The 21,385-nt window shown below is 39.1% G+C and overlaps 2 protein-coding genes across 2 annotated transcripts; both read left to right on the plus strand.

Moving 5' to 3' along the window:
- The first annotated feature begins 6,653 nt into the window (after positions 1-6,653).
- Positions 6,654-9,792, plus strand: LOC121781633 (vacuolar-processing enzyme gamma-isozyme-like). The gene is made up of 9 exons (XM_042179356.1): positions 6,654-6,671; positions 7,081-7,245; positions 7,327-7,483; positions 7,923-8,008; positions 8,101-8,300; positions 8,610-8,658; positions 8,766-8,975; positions 9,119-9,325; positions 9,426-9,792. The coding sequence occupies exons 1-9, from the start codon at positions 6,654-6,656 to the stop codon at positions 9,606-9,608; spliced, it is 1,275 nt and encodes a 424-aa protein (XP_042035290.1). The 3' UTR covers positions 9,609-9,792.
- Positions 9,793-14,760: 4,968 nt separating this feature from the next.
- On the plus strand, positions 14,761-17,428 carry LOC121781145. The gene is made up of 4 exons (XM_042178844.1): positions 14,761-15,307; positions 15,668-16,051; positions 16,956-17,033; positions 17,156-17,428. The coding sequence occupies exons 2-4, from the start codon at positions 15,923-15,925 to the stop codon at positions 17,204-17,206; spliced, it is 258 nt and encodes an 85-aa protein (XP_042034778.1). The 5' UTR covers positions 14,761-15,307; positions 15,668-15,922; the 3' UTR covers positions 17,207-17,428.
- The last annotated feature ends 3,957 nt before the right edge of the window (positions 17,429-21,385 follow it).

Raw genomic sequence — 21,385 nt, forward strand, 5'->3', positions numbered from 1 at the left:
ATTGCTGGAAAGGTAGAGAACATTTATTTCATAGTACTTTATCCACAATATTAATTTTATAACTAATCAAATTCGCCACAAACTGCACCTGATATAATACGAAAACAGTTTCAAATCATGCACATTATATAAACTAAATTTAATTCAAGACAAAGTGGGATTATCAATATTCTGATATTCTCTTAGTGCCATAAAAATATTAAATATATGCTAGAATATTAGTAAACAAATATGAATATAAATGATGCCTAGGCCGAATGTCTCAATTGCCACGACCCTAATTAATAACCAAACACTATTTTTGATAGGATTGGATAAAGCTGCGTAATGCATGAGACTAGAATTACGAGACACTAGTAATACTAAGATAGAGAACTCTAAATGTATATTTTTAATTGTTTGATATTTTATATAATAGCATTAGCAATGGTGCGGATGTCCCGACGGACTTTCCGGTGGACTTCCCAAAAACACCTCATGTCACGTCATAAGGACATCCTACTGCACTGCCACGTCATAAGGATATCCCACTGCACAATGTCGGACATCCCCAAGGACATCCGATGGACATCCACAATAATAAAAATTACCAAATTCACCAAATTAAACAATATACGGAATTAAAATTTCGACACGAATACGGACGGAGAAAGTGCAATGATAATTTCATTAAATAAAAAAATAAAAAAAGTACAGTTCAACAAAAAAACAAAACAAATTACATTAAAAAAATCAACGTGCACCCCTCCGCGTCCATAGATCTTCAATTATATCGTTCTGGGGTCGAATATGAGCATCTTTTTGGCGCATGTCGGCAAATGCACGGACCCGATCGGCCTCTCTATGGGCTATCCCTATATGTACATTGGCGGTGGCCGCGTCGTGGCTTGGACCGGCAGCATCAACATCATCATTGGTCCAATCAGTCAGTACTGGACCTTCATCTTCGACAATCATGTTGTATATGATAATACATGCGTACATGTAGGGATGTCAATGTAACCCGAACCCGCGGGTCGGCCCGAATAACCCGATAAAAATACAGGGTTAGGGTTGTAATTTCGCAGCCCGAATTTAAAATCGGGCCATTCGGGCTGACCCGTTCGGGTTGTCGGGTTAGGCGGGCTGACCCGTTCGGGTTACGGGTCGGCCCGTCGAGTTGAATGCTTCTGCACAGCGAGTAGTTTTTGTAACGGTCATAACTTTCTCTACAAAGCTCCGATTAAGGCGTGCAATATATCCACACGAAGCTCTTTCGAAGACAAAGAGAATGATATGTATTAGAGGTTTATCAGACTTCAAAATCGTGAGAAACATTGACTCAAACAAGGCTGTTGTACATCCACATATTTTGTGTACATTTTCTAATCCATTTTCTATCATTTCTCAACAAACATGTACACATACCAAAATATAGAAATATAATCAAAATCATCCAAGACAACCCTCTAAAACCATACAAAATCCAAATACGTCAACCGACTATATAAGATCACGAAAAAAATCACTATGTGGTTCATGGATTCATAAATACTTGTATATAAAAGCTTTCTTTTAGTATATTTCCAATATAATAGTGCAAAGTGTTTTGACGCCGCTTCGTCATTGAATTATGCGTACTTTGATGATTCTTAAAACAAAGCTAAATTATTATTCGACTTATTCACAACTGGAATAAATTAAATTTGACCAATCATAATTCAAGAAAACTTAGAGTTACTCCAACTAGCTAGCATCTTGATAATTCACTCTTTAACAATTCAAAATATTTTTGTTACATCTACGATGCACCTCTCACGTTATGAAAATTTTATTTAATTTTCTACGAATTGATTTATGTTTGAATTTTGAAACAAAGTGTTGATTTATGTTTTAAATACAAAAACATAAACATACTATTGATAGATATTTTGTAAATAATTATGTAATGAATAAGTTATTTAAATTTAAATAACTTAATCTTTTTTTAAAATATTAAAGAAAATTAAAAATATGTATTTCATTGTTGAATGATTAATTAAAAATATGTATATAATTAAAGAAAATTTAAAATACGTATTATTTTTTTGAAAATATTAAAAGATTTAAAAATACTCATTGGCCCGAATAACCCGGTGGGTTAGCCCGAAACCCGAAGGGTTAGGGTTAGGGTCGAACTTTTATAACCCGAAAAAATCATAACCCGAATAGCCTGTACCCGAATGGCCCGACAACCCGAACGGGTTGGCCCGATTGACATCCCTACGTACATGACATCAACGATGCTGTCAATATACCACAGCCGTGATGGACCCTTCACTATCGCTCATCGAGCCTGAAGCACACCAAATGCCCGCTCCACATCCTTTCGCGCCGCCTCCTGACGTTGCGCAAAGTAGATCTTCTTTGGATCTGTTGGGCATCTGATCGTCTTCACAAAGACGGGCCACATAGGGTATATCCCATCCGCCAAATAGTAGCTCATACTGTGCTGGTTGCCGTTGGCGACGAAACTGACGGTCGGACCAACGCCCATGCACTGCTCATTGAAAAGGGCAACGACTGGAGGACGTTGATGTCGTTGTTCGACCCGGCTACTCCAAAATACGCATGTCAAATCCACAGCCGGTAGTCAGCTACCGCTTCGAGGATTATCGTGGGATTCTTGCCTTTAAAGCCGGTAGTGTACACCCCTTTCCAGGCGGTGGGGCAGCTCTTCCACTCCCAATGCATACAATCTATGTTTCCCAACATTCCCGGAAACCCGTGCTGACTCCCGTGCATATCCATCAGAGCCTGGCAGTCCTCGGGGATAGGCTTCCGAAGATACATATCCCCGAATATCTCCCTAACGCTCTCATAAAAATACTGCAGACGTTCGCGGGCAGTCGACTCGCCGATGTGGAGGTACTCGTCGAACATGTCGGCCGCGCCTCCGTATGCCAACTGCCTGATTGTAGCAGTGCACTGGGCATGTGACCGACTTTGCCAACCGCATCCTCCCTGATCATGAAATACTCGTATCGAGGCTCTAAAGCGCTCACGATACGCATAAATAGCAGACGATGCATCCTAAAACGTCGCCGGAACATGTTATCCCCATACCACGGCTCTAGAGCGAAGTAGTCCTCATACAACCGACGGTGTGCAGCTGTCACGCCCGCCCACCCCAGGGGTGTTACAAACGAGGCGATCGTGACCAAGGGACAAACATTAAGAATAGCATTTAAGGATAACAGTTCATAAGAAAGGCTCAATTAGCTTAAAAGAAATATATATATCAGAGTGTATGATACACAGAGTGCAAACTCGACTTTAGCTCCAAACAAATGGGGAAAAGCTCGAATAAAATCAGAGTGTCTTTTCAACAATCAGCAACTCGAGATAAAATTATCTCAACAATACTTGGCGGAAGCATTCGAGAGTAGAATACTATTATGTATGAAGACATAATATATTCAGAAAGTTTTATTTACAATCTTCTTCACTATCATGCTCAACACCCACCGCGCTCGTCACCGCTCAACCTGCACATAGAGAAAACATATGCAGGGCTGAGTATTTGGTGTACTCAGTGGACACGTGCCAAAATGTATTTTATAAAAATAGATTTTGTCAAGCCACTCTTTGAGTGAACTCGGGATATTAGGAAAAGTCCGAGAACACTAAACATTTTTCTTTTCCTTTTTCAAAAGCGATCTTTCGATCTATTTTCCTAGAACATATGCCGTATCTGACAAACCCGATTTCACTATCTCTTGTTCATTCATCAGTCCATTCATCATTCATCATATCTTAACATTCAAGTGCCGGGGAAGTGGTTACCTCCCACGGTCTCCCATCAATCCATTCCATTCATCGTTGCAGTCAGATAGACATAGTTCCAAAACAAAATATGGCTTGACATAATCTTTTCAACTTTATTTTCCTCAAAACGTTTTTAAAACATAAATAATTTTTTTTGTTCCGTCAAGATCGAGCATCATCTCATATCACATCAACAAGTCGAGCAAATCACAAATCACTCGATAAATCAACACATATATCACATAACATCACTTTCACCTTAATTATTTCACTTTAATTATTAATTTCATTCGATGTTGATGTGATTATGTCCTCGTAAATTAAATTCCGTATATTGCGTGATTGTTAATTATTTGATTTATTATATAATTGTTATTAGTGATGTGGCTGGGCTATGGCTGGGCTATTTGCTTGTTTTGCTGATGTGGTAAGAGGATTTTTAGTGCTGATGATGTGACGGGAGGAGTTTGTGGCTAGGCTATGGCTGGACTATTGTTGGACGTTTTTTATTGTGGATGCTCTTAGAAGTTAATTAAGCTAGTGTTTGTTGCTCTGCTTAATTTCATGGTTTTTACTAAGCTCATGTTTACTGAATCATTCTCATTCATTGCAGTACTAGTATTTTTAGTTTTTACAGTAATTTTGAAAGTTTTCTAAATTGTTATACTTATTAGATAGGTTTCACTAATGTTTGCCTAAACTATTGGTTTTCTATATAGTTTATTAAACTTTTTCCATGATTTTATTTCTAATTTGAGATGTTTCTTACTTCGAAAATTAAAATTAATAGTGACAAACTTTACTTTGGTTGAAGACGAATTATTGAATGAATACGAATTATTGAATGAAGTTAAGGCCACCCGCAACGCGCGCCGCCGGCGTTCCGCGTGCCGTTCCGCCGGAACGGTTTCGCCGCGGAACGCGTTGCGGCGCACCATTCCGCTCCCATTCCGTTCCCATTCCGTGCCGGGTGCCGACGGCAGGTAACGCGGCACGGCTTGTGCCGCCACGCGCTGGGGTGACGTGGCGCTCCCCGCTTCGTGCGTGCTTCCCACTCGCCGGCCCGCGAGTGGGACACGTCAGCGATGACGCAATAATTATTTTTTTTTTAAAAAAAATTGATTTTTAAAATTTTTTTTAACGGTAATATTATTGTTTTTTAACTTTTTTTTTATTTTTATTTTTATTTTATTTTTATTTTCTTATTCTATAAATACACCTAATTTATTACATTTCACACACAACTACACATCTACTCTTCCTAAACCAACATCAATTTCTCTCCAATTTTCTATTTCAATCTCCTTCACAAAATGTCCGGCGACGGGAATTACGGCGGTGGCGGCTCCGGTGGGTGGGATCTCAACGCGTTCGGCGATTGGGAGACCATGTACAACACACTTGGTGGTTCCGGGTCGTCGACGCCGGGCACCCAGGGGTCGGCGACGCCGGGTGGGTACCAACCACCCACTTTCGATGTGGATGCCTATGCTCGACCACCCGGCTCGCGGCTTTCTCAGGGTTTGTCCCAGATTCGGGAGGATATCCCCGTTGAACCCACCCAGGGAGGAGGCCGAGGCGGTGGAAGCTCTAGGGCTGCGTCTGAGGCACCCGAGGAGGAGGAGGAGGAACTGGAGGATCTGGGCCGGCATCCGTACAACAACGAAGAAACTAAGGCGGTGTACACCGCCTGGCTCACCGTCTCGTACGATCCCATCGTCGGGAACCAACAAGCCGCCAAGTGCTTCTGGGAAAAGGTCCGTGATGTCTACCACCAGACTAAGCCGAAAGGGGCCCGGAAGCGCAAATATACAATGCTCCGTGCTCACTTTGGCCGAGTCGACGCACAGGTCAAAAAATTTTGCGGCATCTACTCGGCCGAAGCGGCGAAGCGGAGCTTCGGGCGCCGACATTCTGAGGGCGGCTTTGCGCGTCTTCTACCAGGACACCGGTCTATAGTTCAAATATGTTGATATTTGGCAGCTCGTCAAGGACGAGGAAATGTGGGCCGGCGGTGTCCGCTCGAGCTCGGGCTCAACCTCAAAGCGCACGAAGCACACGGCGAGCGACAACTACTCGTCTGGTGACACCGGTGAGGCCAGCGAGGGTGAACCGCAGGTGTTTGGGGGTACGGGGGATCCAACGCCCGACGAATACGGGGGATCCAGCCGTCGGCCGCAAGGGACGAAGGCGGCGAAGGCGGCTAGAGCGAGGAAGGGCCGAGGCGAATCAAGCCAGTCGGCCTCGGGATCGGGCTCGCGGGGAGGCTCGGACACACTTATGGTGGCGTACATAACCGCCACAATGGCAGACACTTCCCGCTTCTCGTACGCCCAATTCACGGCCTGGTGGAACGGAATTGTGCATATGGCAGGACTACTTGGTCTTCCTCCTCCCCCTAAACCTCGACCGCCTCCGGAGGATGATTCGCCGGCGGAGTAGTTTTTTTATTTTCCCACGTTTAATTGTGTGTTTTTTATTTGTGTTTTTTATTTTTTTAGGATTTTAATTGTGTGCTTTTTTTTATTTTTTTTAAGTTTAAGTTGAATTTGTTTTTAATGTTGTGTGTTTTTTAATAAAGTGTGTTTGTTTTTTATTAAAGTGTGTTTATTTAAATTGAAATGGGTTGGAAATAAAAAAAATGAAATTGAATGAATAGTAATTTAAGGAACGGTTAAGGAACGGTTAAGGAACGGAGGGTTGCAGGTTCCGTTCCTTAGTTAAGGAATGGAGTAAAAAAGTACAGTGGGGCCCTCAAATAGTGGTTTAAGAAACGGTATAAGAGCGGTATAGAAACAGCGTTGTGGATGACCTAAGGAAGATATAAATATATTCCAAGTAGCAGTTATCTTTGGCGTGCTTCAGTAATGCACAAGGCTGTCAAGGCATATTCATAGCGGGCCCACAAAGATTATTAATCATAACCATAATTTCTTTTTGTTGTGACTCGTGAGAGTGGGTTCACAGGAACCCCAATTAATTTAAGTTGAAAATTCACATTTTCCTTTTTGTTGATATGCATTTTTAATTACCTTGAATTGAATATGATTGAAGCTGAGCATAATTAGTAATTGAAATTTGATTAGTAAACTTGGCCTGAACATGAAAATATCCAGAAAGAAATGATAGAACAAAGAAGGTGATATTGCAAAAAAGGCACATGAAAGCAACCTATATGTTATTTGCTTATATTGGTCCAGCTTGCTATTCATGCCTTGTTTTATGTGTGAACGACCGCGATTTTCATCTGTATCGGATCAGTGAAGCTGATGCATGTTCCTTTTATTGTACTAGGCTGACGTGTGTCATGCGTATCAAATCTTAAAGAAAGGTGGTCTGAAGGATGAAAACATTGTTGTTTTCATGTATGATGACATTGCCAATAATAGTGAAAACCCTCGGCCTGGTGTCATCATCAACAACCCGCATGGTGATGATGTTTACCAGGGAGTTCCAAAGGTATGTGTCCATTTTAAGTGTCCTAGTTGCTTGTCAGTTGTAGAAAAAGCCATGGTTTCCTCATATAGTTAATTGGGGCAGGATTATGTTGGAGATGCAGTAACTGCTGAAAACTTTTACGCTGTGATTCTTGGCAACAAAACTGCAGTGAAAGGAGGTAGTGGCAAGGTTGTGGACAGCGGTCCGAACGATCACATCTTCATATATTACACAGATCATGGTGGTCCTGGAATTCTTGGTTAGTAAATTCTTTTGATATATTGCAAAGAAAATCCATCCTATGCATTCCATTTTCTAAGAAAATAGTAGTATGTTCTTGATAGAGGATGACACCTCCCTTCGTAGAGGGCCACTCCTCCACTGAGGCCTTCACACCAAATCACTGGACTTAACTATTTTTTTGGACACCTTAAACTAAGAACCATAAATATGTTTATAGACTCTACTAAAGACTCCAACTTGAATTAGAACTCTAACAAACTAAAGACTCCCTAACATACTCAAACTTTGAAAAGATAAACTAACAAACAAAAAGATAAACTTAAGTTGAAAGAAATCTGCAGAATACATTGAGAGAATGTCCTCTATCAATCAGTTGTCTGCATTGGACCGAGTATTAATCGTTAATAGAGTTTGTGCGTTGGACTGATTATCTTGATGCTGTTATGTATACTCAGGGACGCCTGCCGGACCATATATATATGCAAATGACCTAAATGATGTCTTGAGACAGAAGCATGCTGCTGGGACATATAAGAGCCTGGTAATTTGATTACAGGCATTATTTTTTGTGGAATTGTTCATCTCTGAAGCAAAAAATAAAGGAAACCTAAATATCTCCATATTATGCCATAGGTATTTTATTTGGAAGCATGTGAATCTGGAAGCATATTCGAAGGTCTTCTTCCCGAAGGCTTGAACATATATGCAACAACTGCAGCAAATGCGATTGAGAATAGTTGGGGAACCTACTGCCCAGGAGATAACCCGAGTCCTCCCCCTGAATATGACACCTGCTTGGGCGACCTCTATAGTATTGCCTGGATGGAAGATAGGTAATTAATACCACATATACACCAAACTTTTGGACTTCATTAAATCTTTATTCATATATGGTCTTTGTGTATGCGAGTAAGAAAATTTCCTAGAGTGTAAGTGATTTCTCTTGTAAGGGAACTTTATCTTGATGTCACTCAAAAGACTGGCATAGTTTCGTAAGGATGATAGTGAGAGTCGTGGGGTGGTTGTCTAGCTAATTCTGAAGCTATGTTTTCTTGTGTAATGTTGTCTAGCTAGTTCTGAAACTATGTTTTCTGATGTATTGTTTTCCTGATCAATATCGACTTTGTGGTGTTTATCAACAGTGACGTGCACAATCTCCGGACTGAAACTTTGAAGCAGCAGTACGAGCTGGTAAGATCTGCCGAAACTAAATTTGTTCTTTGCTCAAATGAGGATTCCTACACATACCAAGTGATATTCAATTTGTGAAGAAATATGACCTTTAACTGGATGTTTAGGTCAAGAAGCGAACAGCGAATGACAATGGTGAGTATGGCTCCCACGTCATGCAATATGGCGACGTGAAGCTAAACACGGAGGCTCTTTATCTGTATATTGGCACAGATCCTGCCAATGATAATCTCACTTTTGCGGTGGACAATTCTCTGTTGCCATCTTCACAAGCTGTCAACCAGCGCGACGCTGATCTCCTGCATTTCTGGCATAAGGTAAGTGTGCCAAATCGAGTTTGATCACTTTGTTTCCTCTGCACTTGTGTGTTTCAACTTATTAGATCAATCGGAATATAGAAAAGATCAAACGAGGATAAAATAAATGTAACATAGCTCACATTTTTGGTTCCTACTTGCAGTTTCGCAAGGCTGCTGAAGGTTCTGATCGCAAGGCTGAAGCTCAGATCCAGCTCGCTGAGGCTATGGCACACCGCGCACACGTTGACAACAGCATCAAACTGATCGGCAAATTCCTCTTCGGGATTGAGAAGAGCCACGAAGTCATGAACTACATCCAACCTACTGGGAAACCTCTTGTAGAAGACTGGAGCTGTATGAAAACCATGGTAACAACACTTAACACATCCCATAAACATTCATCGCTTCTTTGTTCCATTCCCTACTCGTTTCATTCAGGAACATGTTCGTTCCTATCTGCAATTACAGGTTAGGACATTTGAGGCGTGCTGTGGGGCGCTATCCCAGTACGGGATGAAGCATATGCGAGCTTTTGCCAACATTTGCAACAAGGGTGTGAAGATTGAGGCGATGACCGAGGCTTCAGCGCAAGCTTGCACCACCTTCCCTTCCAACCCTTGGAGCTCTCTCTATAGGGGCTTCAGCGCTTGATTCGCTGTTGCCTTGCAGCCGGGGTATGTGGAAGCATTGGGCCTGGATTTGAGCTTGTAGATATGAAGATGAGCTTGATGTTATATTTATATATATATATATATTGAAAATGTTATTGGTGGTCAGGAATATAAAGGCCCTATTCTTGTTCATATGATCAAATTGGTTACACTGTGTACTGAAATTGTGGGCATTTCTTGAGTTGCAAACAACTTCAACATTTATGTTACAAGAGAAAATTAATAAGTAGTGATATATGCATTATTAAATCAGAGAAAATTAATAAGTAGTAAAAAATATAAGTTAGCCGGCAACTTAGTTTTTGAGAAATAAAGCCGTTTTTTCAGAGGAACATACTACTCCTACTAAATTTTCAAATAAATTTGCCTCTAGCTTAAAACAATGAAATTCAACATTTGGTCAACTCTTTGCTCAACATTCCGCACATCCTTCTATTTATTTTTTAATGAGTGAACTACAAAAAATAGTCCTTAGACTATAGGTTTATCTCGCTCATAGTCCTTGGATTTTAAAAATATCGTCAAACATTCATGGACCAAGGGTTTATCTCAAAATTAGTCTTTTTGCCATTTTTTATACGAAAATACCCTTTTGATGGTTTGGGCAATTTGGTCTTTTTATACTTCTAACATTTTAAATATGATATTATTTCAGTGATATACTAAATATGATACTATTTCAAAATTATCATTCTTCTTCCATTTTGTCATCCTTCACTTTGTTTCTTTATTTCAATATTAGATTTAATTTTATAAAATTAAAATTAAAATTTAGATTTTTAAATATCAATAAATTTTTATTAATTATTAAAATTATTAAATAACAAAAATTAATAGTTTTAATCAATATTTGATAGTGTCTAATATTTAATCAATAAGGTATGCCGATGCCAACTTAGTTTTAATCAATATTTAATAGTTTTAATCATAAATAGATCATATAACACGATTATTCTGAAATAAATATGCATCTAATGTAAGACTTATATAATTTTCGTTTATTTATTTGAAAACAATCATAATCAATTAGAAAATTTAAACAAAATACTCCTATATAAAATTTTTAGTCAACTTTATAATATATAATCACAAACAATTATATCAACCGAACGAAGGCTAAGTAGAATAGCTCTTATTTTCCATCATGAGTATTATTTTTATGTACTTCTTCGATTCAACTGAATATTATATTAAATGAAAATAATTAATTGTTTTAATCAATATTTATAGTGTCCATAAATAATAATTTTATTAACAAAAATATATTGATATTTAAAAATCTAAATTTAAAATTTAATTTTATAAAATTAAATCTAATATTAAAATAAACAAACAAAGTGAATGATGACAAAAGGGAAGAAGAATGATAATTTTGAAATAATATCAGAGTTAATACATCATTAAAATAATATCAGACTTAAAATGTTAAAAGCGTATAAAGACCAAATTGCCCAAACCCTAAAAATGGTATTTTCGTATAAAAAAGGGCATAATGACCAATTTCGAGATAAATCCTTAGTCCATGGATGTCTGACAATATTTTTAATGTTCAGAGACTATGAGCGAGATAAACACATAGTCCAACGATAATTTTTGTAGTTCACTCTTTTTTTTTAATGGATGGCTCGTTATTTTTCTTTATTGATGTTTGGTGAAATTATGATTTTTGTCATTATGAGTACGTGGAATTTTGATGACATGATAATATAAATTCGCCCTATTCATATATTGATACCAAAACTTTGATGGCATGATAATATAAAGATTGATATGACTTGACTACTTGATTGAGTTCAAACACAAATTACCAAGTCCGGTAAGTCTAATGCTTATCAGTTAGTTGAATATATTCCGCGATTGACAGTCTACATGTCTAATAAATTTGATATTTTTATTCAAATTCTAAAATAAGCTTTAGTCTTTTAATTGCAAACTATTAGTTTTAAATGCGCAAATTTAGAAATCACGTCTTATATATAAAACGTGCTCCCGACTTATTATAGTGACGACGATGTTCAAATTATGCACTAGTTTGTTGTGACGAACCCTTGGCTAGGGGTGTTAGTGTAGCCCGTAATCCGTGAGCGGATCCGAATAGCTCGCCAGATTTATAGGGTTAGGACTAGATTCCTAGTCTGATAAAATTAAAATCCGATTAGCCCGCACTTGATTAACCCGCAAACCGTTAGGGCTAGACCCGAAAACCTGATAAAATTTCTATTATTCTAGTTTTTTACTCCTAATTAGACACATCATTGATTAATTTTATAATAGAGATAACTAAAAAAAACTTTCAATTTTATAGTATTAAATACACAAATTATATATTGAATTTTTACTAATATAATAATTGATAGATAAATTAAAAACTTCAATTTCAGTTAAAAAATATTTAAATTTCTAAAATATGCATTAAAATTTCACGAAATATCTCAAATGTTAGTATTTGATCATGTTTATGATTGAGTTTAAGCATATATCCCAAATTAGCATAACTAAATATTTTACATTTTATGAATATAACTAATTTTCGTCATTATTTATTGGATTGATCGCTTGTTAATCTTATCGGTCGCAACTCAATGGGCTAGCTCGAAACCCGAGCTTTTAGGGTTATGGTTGAACTTTTATAACCCGAAAGATCACAACCCGAATAGCCAGCACCTGATTGACCGGCAACCCGAATAGGTTCTGCCCGATTGACATCCGTACTACCCTTGGGTATCATTGGCTTCTCAAAACCTTCAAATTTGATGTTGGTTAAAAATTCAAAGCAAGATTAGATACATGCAGAAGCTAACCTTAATACATTTAATTAACCATGGTTAACTTAATCGCATGCCAGAGCACCGGTTAGCGAGAAAGCTCCACCATTATTTTATTGCAAATAAAAAATTCATTACATAAAATGCCTGCAAACAGCGTAAGGTATTCCGTTAACGTTCGCCGTCGCGAGTCTTCACATTCCAACTAGCGATGGGACAGAGTAACGCCGTCATCTAACAGGCGAAACGATGAGTGATCAACACCGTTTATGATAATTTAACGGTCCAGATTGAAGATGGAGAACTGGACTGTATAAAACTGGAGGCTCCAAAGAGAAAGAAGAGTATTTCGTATTTTTGTGTTCTTTCTTCACATTTAAGTAGAAAACCTCTCTCCATCTCTAGTTTCTCTCACAAATTTGGAGGGCTGTGTTATCTTCTGAGTGGTAATGCAGTGATTTTGTAATGATCAAACGATTTAATAGTGAGAAATTCTCAATTTCTGCTAGTTTAACTGAAGAAAGTTTCGCATACAATTAAATTCTGGAGTTTCAATGACTGTATATGTGTTTTAGAACATATTCAAGTTCGATTGTGCTGATTTGATGCCTTTCGATTGATATTTGGAAGACGATTTGTGTCGCAAGGTTTGTAATTATCATTATTTTGTAATTCTACTTTGATTCCTTCGGTTGTTTTGTAATAATACTGTTTGAATTTTTCTCAACAGGTGAATTTTTGAGAGATTTGAGATCGGTTTCGGGGATGAGAGGATCGCAATCGATCGAAGAAGAAACCTCAGAATCCTTCCTGTTTCTCTGTTGAAAGCGCTATTCTCAGCGCTGTTTGGGAGCAAATCAGCTTAAATTGCTGTGGATTCTGCTTGTTTTTTGAGGCGTATGCGACGTCAATTCGTTTCTGCTGAATTTTTTTGAGAGGTTCAACTCTGTTAACATCCAAGTTGGAGACCAAGGTAATTTGTTTGGGATAATATTAGAAAATTGGTGTATGATTTACATTTTGTGTGCGTGACGACATTTTTTTGGTTGCCTGTTGTTGCAGATTTGGAGGACTCCGGCTTTACTGATATTTATTTATCAGATTTAATCGGCAGAGGTTGTAGGTTTCAGTGGTGGAGAACAGGTAATGGTGATTTTTCTTTCCTTCGTCTCCCTCCGTCTCTCCCTCTCTCTCTCTCTCTGGAACGTGATATTCAAATCGTTTCAGCTTCATCCATCGCCAGTTTCTTCATGTTTAATTCAAGTGCTCTGTCTCAAAGTTTGCCCAAATCTCTTCGTCTTCACAATTCGAATTTTGTGAATCTCCAACAATGTTTTTTTTCCGAAAAAATTTCCTCTATCTGAAAATTTTGACCTAAAAAACCAAGAGCTAATTTGTAGAAAAATTGCCGTTTCTTCCTGTGTCATACATCAACAATTTTCCTCGCCACATGAGCAAATCAACCCAAAAATGTCAAAAACCACAACGGAGTGCTCTGCTCCTGACATTATCTTTTTCCAGAAAAAAAATCAAATCTATTCATTCAGTCAATTGAACCACGCATTCAATTCTTCTCCACTTGTATATCTGAATTTTGGTGCAGAATTCCAGTATACAACTATTTTCCCCAAATTCTTCACCCCTCACGATGATTGCGCAGTATTCTATTTTATCTCTTTACCTGCATTTGGCCGAAAAGTCTGCCCATTTGAAACTCGGTGATCTTCTTTTATTTTAAATCTTATCTTCCTTTTTGGTTACACCATTATTGGCCCAAAAATTCCACAGTAATTTACTTAACAGAGCCTTTAACTTCCGTTAATAACGAGAAGCAAATGTTACTTGACGGCGTACAGGCGTACAAAAGGGGGGGCGATGGATAGGAACATTCCTCACTCCACCAATAAAGACGGCTTATTGGTGAGATCTGAATCCAAGTCAGCCGCTACGACGTCGTCCGACTTCGTCTTGCAGTGGGGCAACAGGAAAAGGCTACGCTGCATGAAGTTCCAGGCCAAGGACCACACCAATAACAACTCGATTCCGGTTCAGCGGGCCACCACCCGGATCGATCGCCGGGTTGTCAGGTCGGATCTCATCAAGAGAGAAGATCCCAACTCGAATCAGCTCAATACTAATAAGAGTAACGGTGGTGGTAACGGCTATTTGAACCTCCGTCAGCGGCCGGCCTCTCCGTCTCATCGAATTTTGAGGTAATTTTCCCCAAAAATAATGCTCTATTTTACTTTTGTCTATTTATCTTTTTTCTTTATATGTTGACTTATTTGCCCTAGATTTGAATTTTGATACTGTTTTTAATCAAAGTTGTTTTATTTGGATCTATAAAAGGTAAAGTAATCCTTATTCTTCACCGAATTTATTTCCTTTTTTCATGCAATAATTCGTGTGGATAAATGGTTTTTTAATGTGCGTTGATAATTGTATTTTTGGTTTCGGCAAAAAAGCAAAAATGAAAACAAATTTCGTCTATAGCAATTAAAGATTGAATAATGTGGAGTGATGCCATTTTCCCTTCATTTCTTGGAAACTGCTAATTGGTTGGCTTCGGGAAGTGGGCCACTATTTATCTCTCATTTCCACTCCTTTGGCAATGAATTGTTATCTTCCTGATCCACGCCACATTTTGTAATTCAAGATTAGTATGCATAAATTATTAAACAGTGGGTAACGAATTCAATCCAACGGCTCAGATTCTTCCAAAAACCAACTCACGCTTTGGTATGGTATCTCTCTCTCTCTGTATTTGCACACACTGCCCTCAAATACCACGTCTCTTGTAGTATATATATAACTATTAAATAAAAGGCGCTGACCCATATCAGAAAACCATATACTCTCTTTAAAACAACTCACCCAAATCTCTGATCCAGAAGTCTCCTAGAAGGCTATTTCTGTAATTTCTCCTCCGCCCCCTTTTAAAAATCTTTAATTTTTATTGTTTTTATATGTATATTCAGTATTATTTTTCACTGGTATAACAATTTTTGATATATGATGTGAAATCATCGTAGTCGAAATCTCTGTTCCAGAACTCCCCACAAGGCTATTTCTGTAATTTCCCCTCATACCCTTTCTAAAAATCTTTAATCGTCTATTGTTTTTATATTATACTGTAGTCAGTATTAATTCTCACTAGTATACCAATTTTTTATGTATGTTGTGAAATTCATCTTGGAAGTTGTTGAATTTTGTATTTTATTACATATGTTATGAATAGTGATGTGATTTGCTATTTGCTGTATTCAATCTTTAGGAATTCAGAGAGTTCTCTTGGTATGAGAGGACACAGCAACGGAGTAAGGGGTTTGACATCCCCTGAAAGAGGAGAGAAGAGGGGTGGTACCACCGGAAACAGTAATAGTACCAAGAACAACAACAATAATTCTAGTCACCGCAACGACAACCACTATCAACACGGCAGTGGAGGTGTTGGCTCCGGGTCATCCGGGACAGGCCACGATGAGAAAAGGGCGGCTCGTCTTCTGGCGGCGACACCACCATCTTGGCGATGTGGCCGCCGAAATTTGTGATCGCCCTGACAAACAAAGAGAAGGAAGAAGATTTCATGGCAATCAAAGGGTCCAAGCTCCCGCAAAGACCAAAGAAGCGAGCCAAGTTTATCCAACGCACACTCAACGTAAGGCTTACCATTCCTCCATTTATCAAATCCCTTCTTGTTGTATACTTGAATCTTTGGTTTGAGAAGTTATCAAAAACATGAAAATTTTGTATTTTTAGTGCGATTCATCTCGTGTTAGGTAAGGAAATATTTCATTCCTTTAGTGTAATTATATAGCAATAAAGTTAATATGGGTATTGGAGTGTGTAAAGAAAGATTGATCTAGATTTCGTATCACGAAAAACCAAGCATAAGAAAACACTGAACTTTATTTTAGCTATCCTTTTTGTCTGTGTTAGGTAATTACTTGCACAAATTAAATGAAGTGCGTAAAATATGTAGCTCGAGTGAATACATAGCTTGAGAAAAAAAAGAACCTCTCATTCAGACATGGCAGCAGCATAGGTAGGTGCAATCTATGTGCAATATTCACGTTTTGCTCATCCATTTTGGTCGTATATGAACAGCGACTTTGTGTTCCATCATTTACTACAAATTCACACCAAAAGTATATGTGACTGTTCAACAAATTCAACTTGGATTATCTGTTGTTCAATTACTTGGAAATGGAAGTAGTTGTATGCAACTTGCATTTATTCTTTTCTAATGTAAGAGAAATTCTACATGGAAATGATTATATAGTCCTTAGTTTTTTGGTTTTAAGTTGCTCATAATAGTAGCCTCGCACCACCACCACAATTTGAGTATTTTACTGCAAGTTTTTAATTAATTGTTATGGAACTACTGATGCAATAATTGGTTTTGGTGGGGGCTCTGTTTTCTTGTTCATTCTTTTATATGATGACAGCGCCTTTTTTTGGGTTGTTTGTGTTGAAGTTCAGCTATATAAAGTAGTAGAGCGAATTATCAAGAAAGTCACTTATCTTAGGAATCTGAGTTCTATAATGTTGTGCATTTGCAGTTGGTTAGTCCAGGCGCATGGTTATGCGATCTGACCTTGGAAAGGTACGAGGTCAGAGAGAAGAAGGTTTCTAAGAAGGTACCGCTTCGTCCTCCCTTTCACTCTCTTTCTAGGCCAAGGGTGTTGGTCTGAGGTTTGAATCCCGGACGTGGCCTTTAAAAATCTCTCTGGTTCATTAAATTGTTGTTTGATTTATTTAGAGACCAAGAGGGTTGAAGGCGATGGGAAGCGTGGAGTCGGATTCAGAGTAGAGGGGAAGATTTGGACTTGGTAAAAGTGGAGGTATGATATGAGAGAGTTGAGATTTGTGAAAATGTTTACAAAAAGTGTGGGCTTCGATTCGAGATGGAATTCCTGTGGTTCAGTAATTCTTTCTTCTCCTTTTGTCATCTAATACAATTGGTCTTGAAAGTATTATGTGAACAACGTCATATTTTAAATGATATTGCACCAAGTTAATGCCCTATGATAAATCTTAAACCCCAATTCGCTTACTTTAAATATCAACTTGGGTTTAAAAGGTAGGAGTACAAATATTGGCTGTCCCTTAAAGAAATATCTTCATAATCCATAAATCCAATAAAACAAATATTTCAATTTTAAAAAGATAGTACCTTTTAGTGAAAAATATCAATTTTTTAAAAAAAATTCAACAAGGAAACGCTAAGAGCATCTCCAATAGCACTGGACGTCAAATAGCCATCAAATAGCCTTCACACTGCCACATCATCAGCACTACAATTCTCCTGCCACATCAGCTTGCCACATCAACTGGACATCAAATAATCCTCACATAGACTTCACACTACCTATCCACATCACTAATAACAATTATATAATTTAATTTATACTCGTATCAACATACAGAATTTAATTTACGAGACAAATACGGAAAATTCGAATAATAATATTAAATTTTAAAAGTACATTAATTTTAAAAAAAAAGTACAATAATTAAAAAAATTACATTTAAAAAATTACATAAATTTGCATAAAAACTAACGCCTTGCAATCCTCCGCGCCCACAACTCTTCAACTAAATCCTTTTGCAGTCGAATATGAGCCTCCGTCTGACGCATGTCGGCATGTGCTTGGAGGAGGGCTTCTTCATCGTGCGGTACCCCTCCTCGTACGTTGGCGGTGGTGACGCCGTGGCTTGGACCTGCTTCATTATCGTCGGTGGCCCAATCAGTCAGTTGTACACCTTCATCTTCGACGATCATGTTGTGCATGATAATACAGACGTACATTATATCAGCAATGCAGTCGACATGCCACAAACGCGTTGGTCCCTTAACTGCAGCCCATCGAGCTTGAAGCACACCAAATGCGCGCTCCACGTCCTTTCGCGCCGACTCCTGCCGCGTCGCAAAGTAGGCCTTCTTCGGATCTGATGCTCACCGGATCGTCTTCACAAAGACGGGCCACCTAGGGTATATCCCATCCGCCAAGTAGTAGCCCATATCATGCTGGTTGCCGTTGGCGACAAAACTGATGGCCGGACCGATGCCCTGGCACTGCTCGTTGAAAAGGGGCGACGAGTTGAGGACGTTTAGGTCGTTGTTCGAACCGGCTATCCCAAAATACGCATGCCAAATCCACAACCGGTAATCAGCCACGGCCTCGAGGATCATCGTGGGATTTTTTCCCTTGTAGCCGGTCGTGTAAAACCCCTTCCAGGCAGCGGGACAGTTCTTCCATTCCCAATGCATACAATCTATGCTGCCTAGCATTCCCGGGAACCCGTGCTGATCCCCGTGCATCCGCAGCAGATTCCGGCAATCTTCGGGGGTAGGCTTTCGGAGATACTGATCACCGAATACTTCGATCACGCCCTGGCAGAAATACTTCATACATTCGATGGCAGTCGTCTCACCGATGTGGAGGTATTCGTCCCACATGTCTGCCGCGGTGCCGTAGGCCAACTGCCTGATTGCCGCAGTGCACTTTTGAATAGGGGTGTGGCCGGGTCTGCCAGCCGCATCGTGCCTGAAGCGGAAATACAGATATCGCTGCTCCAATGCGTTAACAATACGCATAAATAAGTCCCGCCTCATCCTAAAACGACGCCTGAAATGGTTGGCGTCAAAACGCGGCTCCTCTGCGAAGTAATCTGTGAACAGGCGCTGATGTGCAGCTTCATGATCACGATGCACCACTTGTCGACGGTGGACAACTGGTCGTGGGCGAGGTGCCGCCGGCTGCATATAACTCTGCATCCATCGATCAACCTCACGGCTCGTATAGGCATCTAGCTCTTCGTTCATCATACGCTCGTACTCATCCGCATCCCCACCACTACCACCGGCATTACTCATTTCTTAAATTGATCTTGAACAGAAAGTAAGGTAGAGAGAATACTCGTTAAAACAAGTGGTGCGAATGAAAATGAGGTTCAACGCGCGTATATATAGTGTTTTCGAAAAAAAAAAAAATTTAAATCCGACGCCGGTTTGGCGCCGATCCGGGACGCACAATGGCGCCCGTGAGGATCGGCGTCGGAACCGGCGTCAGCGCGGGAATCAGCATGGCGACGCCGATTTTGACGCCGATTTCGCCGACGCCGGTTCCAATGGTTCGGCGTCAAACCGGCGTCGGCGAAAAATCGGCGTCGCGGTGGTGACGCCGGTTATTGGAGATGCTCTAATATATTTGTCAGACAATCGTTATTTGCTTTCCAGAATTTAGTCGTGGGTTAATTAATTAGCCCCATCTGCCACCCCACCATATATAGGAATTAATTATCACAGCCATATAAAATCAGATTAAACCAACAAACGAAATATCTCTGGAATTAGAAAATCTCTAAAACAAGAAAAAAGAGAGAGACACTAAAAATCTTGATTCAAAACGTGATAAGATTGCATAAACGGGGTTCTGTTTACAATATCAAAACGTAGAAAATAAGCCAAAAAATATAGTAAGATTGGAAATCATATCTTTTCATTCCCTCGTTGAGTGAAAATGCTTGAAATTTCAGGCTAAGAGATTTTATCTTTTCACTCATATAGGGAAGATCGAGATATTTATAACGGTAAATACAGGTATTTCTAGTGGAAAGCATATTTTTTTAATGATAATTTATAGAAGTGTTTTCCTTTTCTTTTCTCTTTTAATTGTTTGATTAGTGAGGATTTTGTGTGTGTGTGATTGATGAAGCAAGACGAAGGATTTGCGAAGATATGGGAGGTTCGGAGCAGCAACGCCGTCGTAGACTCCTCAAGCGATGATGAAGAAGGGTCATCAAACAAGCTAGTCTTGTTTGCGAGGGATGAAGGCGATGAGGATGATGACTATCCACGAAGCCATGGCACCGTGAGAGTTGAAGAAAAGAAGCTAAAACAAATCAAGCGGAAGAAGAAAGTGACAACGATGAAGAAGAAGAAGAAGAAGAAGAAGAAGAAACAAAGCTTGAAAGATGAGGGAATGCTGAAAGATCTAAAGGTGTTCGCGGATTCTCTAGTTCGCGAGCTTGCATCTGCCAAGGAGACCATGTTTGCGCGTATGCGCGATGAGATGAGAGTCATGGTTGCTTCTGAATCCGCTAAGAAGACGAAGAGGGAGAAGAAGACGAAGGAGGTTTGTGCAAATGAAAAGATTGGATCATCAAAGCTTGAGATGAATAATAGTTTGAATTTGATGAATAATCACATTCCCTATATGGATAACCACTCATCAACCTCATCTAGGGTTGAATTTTGCAAGTTGGTGGCTGCATCTCAAAAATTGGCTGAATTGAAGCAACAACAACTTTTTGGGGGCTTTTCTTCGGACTATAAAAAATCATGGGGTTTTAATGGTGAAAGACGTTCCTTCGTTGCCGGAGCCGGGTTCCCGGCCCCAGTAAGTCGAGAGATGGTCAATGGTTATTCTAGTAGGTCGAGTCTGTCGTTCATGACTGAGAAGGGTGCGACGATTCGGGTACCGTCGCACCCGATGGTAGCCAATAGTGTTACTGGTAGCACGTGGCTCGCTTCAGTGAGGCAGAATTCCAACTAGGCAACAAAGTGAATCTTTTACCGTTATTCACTATAACGTTTCTTTTTCAATCAATAGATCGAAAGTTCAAGTCTCCAATTAATGGCTTTATTTGAGATAACTTAGAATTTATTGCCTTTTCCAATTAGAGTAAAGACAAATTGACAAAAATTATACTCCCTCCTTCTCCCAACATGTGTCTCACTTTGATTCAATACGAATTTTAAGAAATAGCATAATAGAAAATGAGTTGAAAGTTAATGAAATAAAAACACAAAGAAATTAATTACTAAATACATATGCGTTTTTATAACTTGAATTGTAAAGATGACTTAATAATGAAATAACTGAATGCGAATGACTATTACTCCCTCCGTCCCTGAAGAGTGCACTATTTCCTTTTTTGTTCGTCCCCAAAAAGTATGAATATTCTAATTTTGGAAACTTTCTTC

Source organism: Salvia splendens, chromosome 20 (assembly GCF_004379255.2).
Source record: "Salvia splendens isolate huo1 chromosome 20, SspV2, whole genome shotgun sequence".
Classification (NCBI taxonomy): Eukaryota; Viridiplantae; Streptophyta; class Magnoliopsida; order Lamiales; family Lamiaceae; genus Salvia; species Salvia splendens.

Excerpts from the sequence above, each read along its gene's own strand:
- LOC121781633 (XM_042179356.1), top strand. Across the intron at positions 7,246-7,326 it reads TTTACCAGGGAGTTCCAAAG|GATTATGTTGGAGATGCAGT; the intron begins GTATGTGTCCAT and ends TAATTGGGGCAG. Across the intron at positions 7,484-7,922 it reads TGGTGGTCCTGGAATTCTTG|GGACGCCTGCCGGACCATAT; the intron begins GTTAGTAAATTC and ends ATGTATACTCAG.
- LOC121781145 (XM_042178844.1), top strand. The coding sequence starts at position 15,923 with ATGTGGCCGCCGAAATTTGTGATCGCCCTGACAAACAAAGAGAAGGAA. Across the intron at positions 16,052-16,955 it reads TTATCCAACGCACACTCAAC|TTGGTTAGTCCAGGCGCATG; the intron begins GTAAGGCTTACC and ends GTGCATTTGCAG. Across the intron at positions 17,034-17,155 it reads AGAAGAAGGTTTCTAAGAAG|AGACCAAGAGGGTTGAAGGC; the intron begins GTACCGCTTCGT and ends TGATTTATTTAG.